The 7,582-nt window shown below is 69.5% G+C and overlaps 1 protein-coding gene across 1 annotated transcript in view; it reads left to right on the top strand.

Annotated features, from left to right (window-relative positions):
* The first annotated feature begins 880 nt into the window (after positions 1 to 880).
* The window catches only part of LOC122542995 (ubiquitin-conjugating enzyme E2 D4-like), a 39,614-nt gene continuing 32,912 nt past the window's right edge, over positions 881 to 7,582 (top strand). The window contains exon 1 of the mRNA XM_043681141.2: positions 881 to 938. Within this exon, the coding sequence (XP_043537076.1) occupies positions 915 to 938 (24 nt within the window). The 5' untranslated portion in view covers positions 881 to 914. The remainder of the gene's footprint in view (positions 939 to 7,582) is intronic.

The following is a 7,582-nucleotide window of genomic DNA, read 5'->3' as shown; positions in this document are numbered from 1 at the left end:
CAGCAGTGAGAGTCTCTGGTGAAGCGCTTTTACTTTGTTGTAACTCAAATTTAATTCCAATGACTGCAAGAGTGAGATTTTTTTATTGCAAAACAAACCCACAGGTTTTTAATTACTAAAGGAATTGAGGGTTGGTGGGGGGAGCAGGAAAGTGGAGTTGAGGATTATTAGTTGAAACTTTATTGCTGGAACAGCACAGCAGGTCAGGCAGCATCCAGGGAACAGGAGATTCGACGTTTCGGGCACAGGCCCTTCTTCAGGAATCTGATTTGATTTGATTCCTGAAGAAGGGCCTGTGCCCGAAACGTCGAATCTCCTGTTCCCTGGATGCTGCCTGACCTGCTGTGCTGTTCCAGCAATAAAGTTTCAACTTTGATCTCCAGCATCTGCAGACCTCACTTTCTCCTTGAGGATTATTAGAGCAACTGTAATAATTCAAATAACTCCACAGAGGCCAACATCCCATCATCAAGTCCCCCTTTATGTACACATGGAGCATCCTGGACATTGAGGTGTCCTCGAGGAAGGTGATTGGTCGTCTGGATCAGTACGTCACACCTCACCATAATGGATCAGACACGCCTCAAGTACAGTATATTATGGAGAAAGACGATATAAGGCGCATTGTTCAAGATTTACTTCAACTGGGCCACAACTAAGATTCAACAAAACCCACTTTATTTTTGATATACAATTAAAATACAACAGAAAGAAAGAAGAACTGGTATCACTTCATTTAAATACTCCCTCACGTCAACGCGCCGTGTGACCACTCTGAGAAACGTCATCACGCTTTGCGTGCCGTCTGCTTGTGACGTCAGGGCGCCGTGTGACCACTCTGTAACGTCAACGCGCCTTCCGTGCCGCCTGCTTGTGACGTCAGTGCGGACCGGGCGGGCACTCGCCGGGCGGGGATGGCGAAGAGGCGGATCCTGAAGGTAAGCGGCACCGGGGCCCGTCCGAAACACAAAGCCCGCGAACGGGAACTTTCTCCGGCCTTCGGGCAGAAAGGAAGGCGGGATCAGGAGGATGTTTATAGATGGACGCCTCCACAGCGCAGGCCGCTTTTGGGAGAGTTATGTTGGGTGTGAGCCCAGAGGGGACGGCGGAGGCCTCTCACTCCCTCCCCCCCCCTCCCCACCCCCCTCTCCCCCCACCCACCCCCACATCCCTCCCCCGCCACCCCCCCCACATCCTCCCCCCCACCCCCCCCCCACATCCTCCCCCCCACATCCCTCCCCCCACCCCACATCCCCCCTCCCCACATCCCCCCTCCCCACATCCCCCCTCCCCACATCCCCCCTCCCCACATCCCCCCTCCCCCCCCCACATTCCCCCCCCCCACATTCCCCCCCCCCACATTCCCCCCCCCCCACATTCCCCCCCCCCACATTCCCCCCCATCATCCCCCACCATCATCCCCCACCATCATTGTCCTCCCCCATCATTCTCCCCCCCCCCATTCCCCCCATCATTCTCCCCCCCATTCCCCCCCATCATTCTCCCCCCCCATTCCCCCCCATCATTCTCCCCCCCCATTCCCCCCCATCATTCTCCCCCCCCATTCCCCCCCATCATTCTCCCCCCCATCATTCTCCCCCCCATCATTCTCCCCCCCATCATTCTCCCCCCCATCATTCTCCCCCCCATCATTCTCCCCCCCATCATTCTCCCCCCCATCATTCTCCCCCCCATCATTCTCCCCCCCATCATTCTCCCCCCCCATCATTCTCCCCCCCCATCATTCTCCCCCCCCCATCATTCTCCCCCCCCCATCATTCTCCCCCCCCCCCATCATTTCCCCCCCCATCATTCCTCCCCCCCATCATTCCTCCCCCCCTCATTCCTCCCCCCCCATCATTCCTCCTCCCCCCCCCATCATTCCTCCTCCCCCCCCATCATTCCTCCCCCCCATCATTCCTCCCCCCCCCCCCCATCATTCCTCCCCCCCCCCCCATCATTCCTCCCCCCCCCCCCATCATTCCTCTCCCCCCCCCATCATTCCTCCCCCCCCCATCATTCCTCTCCCCCCCCCATCATTCCTCCCCCCCCCATCATTCCTCCCCCCCCCATCATTCCTCCCCCCCGTCATTCCTCCCCCCCGTCATTCCCCCCCCGTCATTTACCCCCCATCATTCCCCCCTATCATTCCCTCCCCATCCCCCCCATCATTTCCCCCCCCATCATTCCCCCCCCCATCATTTCCCCCCCCCATCATTTCCCCCCCCATCATTTCCCCCCCCCATCATTTCCCCCCCCCATCATTTCCCCCCCCCATCATTTCCCCCCCCCATCATTTCCCCCCCCCCATCATTCCTCCCCCCCATCATTCCTCCCCCCCCATATTCCTCCCCCCCCCATCATTCCTCCTCCCCCCCCATCATTCCTCCTCCCCCCCCCATCATTCCTCCTCCCCCCCCATCATTCCTCCTCCCCCCCCATCATTCCTCCTCCCCCCCCCATCATTCCTCCTCCCCCCCCATCATTCCTCCTCCCCCCCCCCCATCATTCCTCCTCCCCCCATCATTCCTCCTCCCCCCCCCCATCATTCCTCCCCCCCCATCATTCCTCCCCCCCCCATCATTCCTCCCCCCCCCCATCATTCCTCCCCCCCCCATCATTCCTCCCCCCCCATCATTCCTCCCCCCCCCATCATTCCTCCCCCCCCCATCATTCCTCCCCCCCCCATCATTCCTCCCCCCCCCCCATCATTCCTCCCCCCCCCATCATTCCTCCCCCCCCCATCATTCCTCCCCCCCTCATCATTCCTCCCCCCCGTCATTCCTCCCCCCCGTCAGCCCCCCCCCCCGTCATTCCCCCCTGTCATTTCCCCCCCATCATTCCCCCCTATCATTCCCTCCCCATCCCCCCCATCATTTCCCCCCCCATCATTTCCCCCCCCCATCATTTCCCCCCCCCCATCATTCCTCCCCCCCCCATCATTCCTCCCTCCCCCCATCATTCCTCCTCCCCCCATCATTCCTCCTCCCCCCATCATTCCTCCTCCCCCCATCATTCCTCCTCCCCCCATCATTCCTCCCCCCCATCATTCCTCCCCCCCCATCATTCCTCCCCCCCCCGTCATTCCTCCCCCCCCCGTCATTCCTCCCCCCCCCGTCATTCCTCCCCCCCCCGTCATTCCTCCCCCCCCCGTCATTCCTCCCCCCCCCGTCATTCCTCCCCCCCCCCGTCATTCCTCCCCCCCCCCCGTCATTCCTCCCCCCCCCGTCATTCCTCCCCCCCCCCCCCGTCATTCCTCCCCCCCCCCCGTCATTCCTCCCCCCCCCGTCATTCCTCCCCCCCCCCCCCCGTCATTCCTCCCCCCCCCGTCATTCCTCCCCCCCCCCGTCATTCCTCCCACCCGTCATTCCTCCTCCCCCCCCCCCCGTCATTCCTCCTCCCCCCCCCCCCCCGTCATTCCTCTCCCCCCACCCCCGTCATTCCTCTCCCCCCCGTCATTCCTCTCCCCCCCGTCATTCCTCTCCCCCCCGTCATTCCTCTCCCCCCCGTCATTCCTCTCCCCCCCGTCATTCCTCTCCCCCCCGTCATTCCTCTCCCCCCCGTCATTCCTCTCCCCCCCGTCATTCCTCTCCCCCCGTCATTCCTCTCCCCCCCGTCATTCCTCTCCCCCCCGTCATTCCTCTCCCCCCCGTCATTCCTCTCCCCCCCGTCATTCCTCTCCCCCCCGTCATTCCTCTCCCCCCTGTCATTCCTCTCCCCCCCCCATTCCTCTCCCCCCGCCCGTCATTCCTCCCCCCCGCCCGTCATTCCTCCCCCCCGCCCGTCATTCCTCCCCCCCGCCCGTCATTCCTCCCCCCCCCCGTCATTCCTCTCCCCCCCGTCATTCCTCTCCCCCCCGTCATTCCTCTCCCCCCCGTCATTCCTCTCCCCCCTGTCATTCCTCTCCCCCCCCCATTCCTCTCCCCCCGCCCGTCATTCCTCCCCCCCGCCCGTCATTCCTCCCCCCCGCCCGTCATTCCTCCCCCCCGCCCGTCATTCCTCCCCCCCCCCGTCATTCCTCCCCCCCCCGTCATTCCTCCCCCCCCCCGTCATTCCTCCCCCCCCCCGTCATTCCTCCCCCCCCCCGTCATTCCTCCCCCCCCCCGTCATTCCTCCCCCCCCCCGTCATTCCTCCCCCCCCCCGTCATTCCTCCCCCCCCCGTCATTCCTCCCCCCCCCCCCCGTCATTCCTCCCCCCCCCCCCGTCATTCCTCCCCCCCCCCCCCGTCATTCCTCCCCCCCCCCCGTCATTCCTCCCCCCCCCCCCCCGTCATTCCTCCCCCCCCCCCGTCATTCCTCCCCCCCCCCGTCATTCCTCCCCCGCCCCCGTCATTCTCCTCCCCCCCGTCATTCTCCCCCCCCCCCCCGTCATTCTCCCCCCCCCCGTCATTCTCCCCCCCCCCGTCATTCTCCCCCCCCCCGTCATTCTCCCCCCCCCCGTCATTCTCCCCCCCCCCGTCATTCTCCCCCCCCCCGTCATTCTCCCCCCCCCGTCATTCTCCCCCCCCCCCCCGTCATTCCCCCCCCCCCGTCATTCTCCCCCCCCCCCCCGTCATTCTCCCCCCCCCCCGTCATTCTCCCCCCCCCCCGTCATTCTCCCCCCCCCCCGTCATTCTCCCCCCCCCCCGTCATTCTCCCCCCCCCCCGTCATTCTCCCCCCCCCGTCATTCTCCCCCCCCCCGTCATTCTCCCCCCCCCGTCATTCTCCCCCCCCCCCCCCGTCGTCCCTGTTCCCCCCCCCCCCGTCGTCCCTGTCCCCTCCCCCCCCCCCCGTCGTCCCTGTCCCCTCCCCCCCCCGTCGTCCCTGTCCCCTCCTCCCCCCGTCGTCGTCCCTGTCCCCTCCCCCCCCCCCCCCGTCGTCCCTGTGTCCCCCCCGTCGTCGTCCCTGTGTCCCCCCCGTCGTCGTCCCTGCCCCCCCCCCGTCGTCCCTGTCCCCCCCCCGTCGTCCCTGTCCCCCCCCCGTCGTCCCTGTCCCCCCGTCGTCCCTGTCCCCCCCTGCCCCGTCGTCCCTGTCCCCCCCTGCCCCGTCGTCCCTGTCCCCCCCTGCCCCGTCGTCCCTGTCCCCCCCTGCCCCGTCGTCCCTGTCCCCCCCGCCCCGTCGTCCCTGTCCCCCCCTGCCCCGTCGTCCCTGTCCCCCCCTGCCCCGTCGTCCCTGTCCCCCCCTGCCCCGTCGTCCCTGTCCCCCCCCCCGTCGTCCCTGTTCCCCCCCCGTCGTCGTCCCTGTCCCCCCCCCCCCCGTCGTCCCTGTCCCCCCCCCCCCGTCGTCCCTGTCCCCCCCCCCCCCCCGTCGTCCCTGTCCCCCCCCCCGTCGTCCCTGTCTCCCCCCCCCCCCCCCCGTCGTCCCTGTCTCCCCCCCCCCCCGTCGTCCCTGTTCTCCCCCCCCCCCCCGTCGTCCCTGTTCCCCCCTCCCCCGTCGTCCCTGTTCCCCCCCCCGTCGTCCCTGTTCCCCCCCCCGTCGTCCCTGTTCCCCCCCCCGTCGTCCCTGTTCCCCCCCCCGTCGTCCCTGTTCCCCCCCCCGTCGTCCCTGTTCCCCCCCCCGTCGTCCCTGTTCCCCCCCCCGTCGTCCCTGTTCCCCCCCCCCGTCGTCCCTGTTCCCCCCCCCGTCGTCCCTGTTCCCCCCCCCGTCGTCCCTGTTCCCCCCCCCGTCGTCCCTGTTCCCCCCCCCGTCGTCCCTGTTCCCCCCCCCGTCGTCCCTGTTCCCCCCCCCGTCGTCCCTGTTCCCCCCCCCGTCGTCCCTGTTCCCCCCCCCGTCGTCCCTGTCCCCCCCCCCGTCGTCCCTGTCCCCCCCCCCCGTCGTCCCTGTCCCCCCCCCCGTCGTCCCTGTCCCCCCCCCCGTCGTCCCTGTCCCCCCCCCCCGTCGTCCCTGTCCCCCCCCCCAAGTCGTCCCTGTCCCCCCCCCCCCCGTCGTCCCTGTCTTCCCCCCCCCCCCCCGTCGTCCCTGTCCCCCCCGCCCCCGTCGTCCCTGTCCCCCCCGCCCCCGTCGTCCGTGTCCCCCCGTCCCCCCCCCGTCGTCTCCCCCCCCCCCGTCGTCTCCTCCCCCCCCCCCCCCGTCGTCTCCTCCCCCCCCCGTCGTCTCCTCCCCCTCCCCCCGTCGTCTCCTCCCCCTCCCCCCCGTCGTCTCCTCCCCCTCCCCCCCGTCGTCTCCTCCCCCTCCCCCCCGTCGTCTCCTCCCCCTCCCCCCCCGTCGTCTCCTCCCCCTCCCCCCCCGTCGTCTCCTCCCCCTCCCCCCCCGTCGTCTCCTCCCCCTCCCCCCCCGTCGTCTCCTCCCCCTTCCCCCCCGTCGTCTCCTCCCCCTCCCCCCCCCGTCGTCTCCTCCCCCTCCCCCCCCGTCGTCTCCTCCCCCTCCCCCCCCGTCGTCTCCTCCCCCTTCCCCCCCCGTCGTCTCCTCCCCCTTCCCCCCCCCGTCGTCTCCTCCCCCTTCCCCCCCCCGTCGTCTCCTCCCCCTTCCCCCCCCGTCGTCTCCTCCCCCTTCCCCCCCGTCGTCTCCTCCCCCTTCCCCCCCCGTCGTCTCCTCCCCCTTCCCCCCCGTCGTCTCCTCCCCCTTCCCCCCCGTCGTCTCCTCCCCCTTCCCCCCCGTCGTCTCCTCCCCCTTCCCCCCCGTCGTCTCCTCCCCCTTCCCCCCCGTCGTCTCCTCCCCCTTCCCCCCCGTCGTCTCCTCCCCCTTCCCCCCCGTCGTCTCCTCCCCCTTCCCCCCCGTCGTCTCCTCCCCCCTTCCCCCCCGTCGTCTCCTCCCCCCCCTTCCCCCCCGTCGTCTCCTCCCCCCCTTCCCCCCCGTCGTCTCCTCCCCCCCTTCCCCCCCGTCGTCTCCTCCCCCCCTTCCCCCCCCGTCGTCTCCTCCCCCCCCCTTCCCCCCCGTCGTCTCCTCCGCCCCCTTCCCCCCCGTCGTCTCCTCCCCCCCTTCCCCCCCGTCGTCTCCTCCCCCCCCCGTCGTCTCCTCCCCCCCTTCCCCCCCGTCGTCTCCTCCCCCTTCCCCCCCGTCGTCTCCTCCCCCTTCCCCCCCGTCGTCTCCTCCCCCCCTTCCCCCCCGTCGTCTCCTCCCCCCCTTCCCCCCCGTCGTCTCCTCCCCCCCTTCCCCCCCGTCGTCTCCTCCCCCCCTTCCCCCCCGTCGTCTCCTCCCCCCCCCTTCCCCCCCGTCGTCTCCTCCGCCCCCTTCCCCCCCGTCGTCTCCTCCCCCCCTTCCCCCCCGTCGTCTCCTCCCCCCCCGTCGTCTCCTCCCCCCCTTCCCCCCCGTCGTCTCCTCCCCCCCCGTCGTCTCCTCCCCCCCTTCCCCCCCGTCGTCTCCTCCCCCTTCCCCCCCGTCGTCTCCTCCCCCTTCCCCCCCGTCGTCTCCTCCCCCCCTTCCCCCCCGTCGTCTCCTCCCCCCCTTCCCCCCCGTCGTCTCCTCCCCCCCTTCCCCCCCGTCGTCTCCTCCCCCCCTTACCCCCCGTCGTCTCCTCCCCCCCTTCCCCCCCGTCGTCTCCTCCCCCCCTTCCCCCCCGTCGTCTCCTCCCCCCCTTCCCCCCCGTCGTCTCCTCCCCCCCTTCCCCCCCGTCGTCTCCTCCCCCCCTTCCCCCCCGTCGTCTCCTCCCCCCCCCTTCCCCCC

Source organism: Chiloscyllium plagiosum, unplaced genomic scaffold, assembly GCF_037043375.1.
Source record: "Chiloscyllium plagiosum isolate Xiang-an unplaced genomic scaffold, Cpla_swu_hap1 HiC_scaffold_48, whole genome shotgun sequence".
Lineage (NCBI taxonomy): Eukaryota > Metazoa > Chordata > Chondrichthyes > Orectolobiformes > Hemiscylliidae > Chiloscyllium > Chiloscyllium plagiosum.
This window is presented reverse-complemented; position numbering and strand designations above follow the sequence as displayed.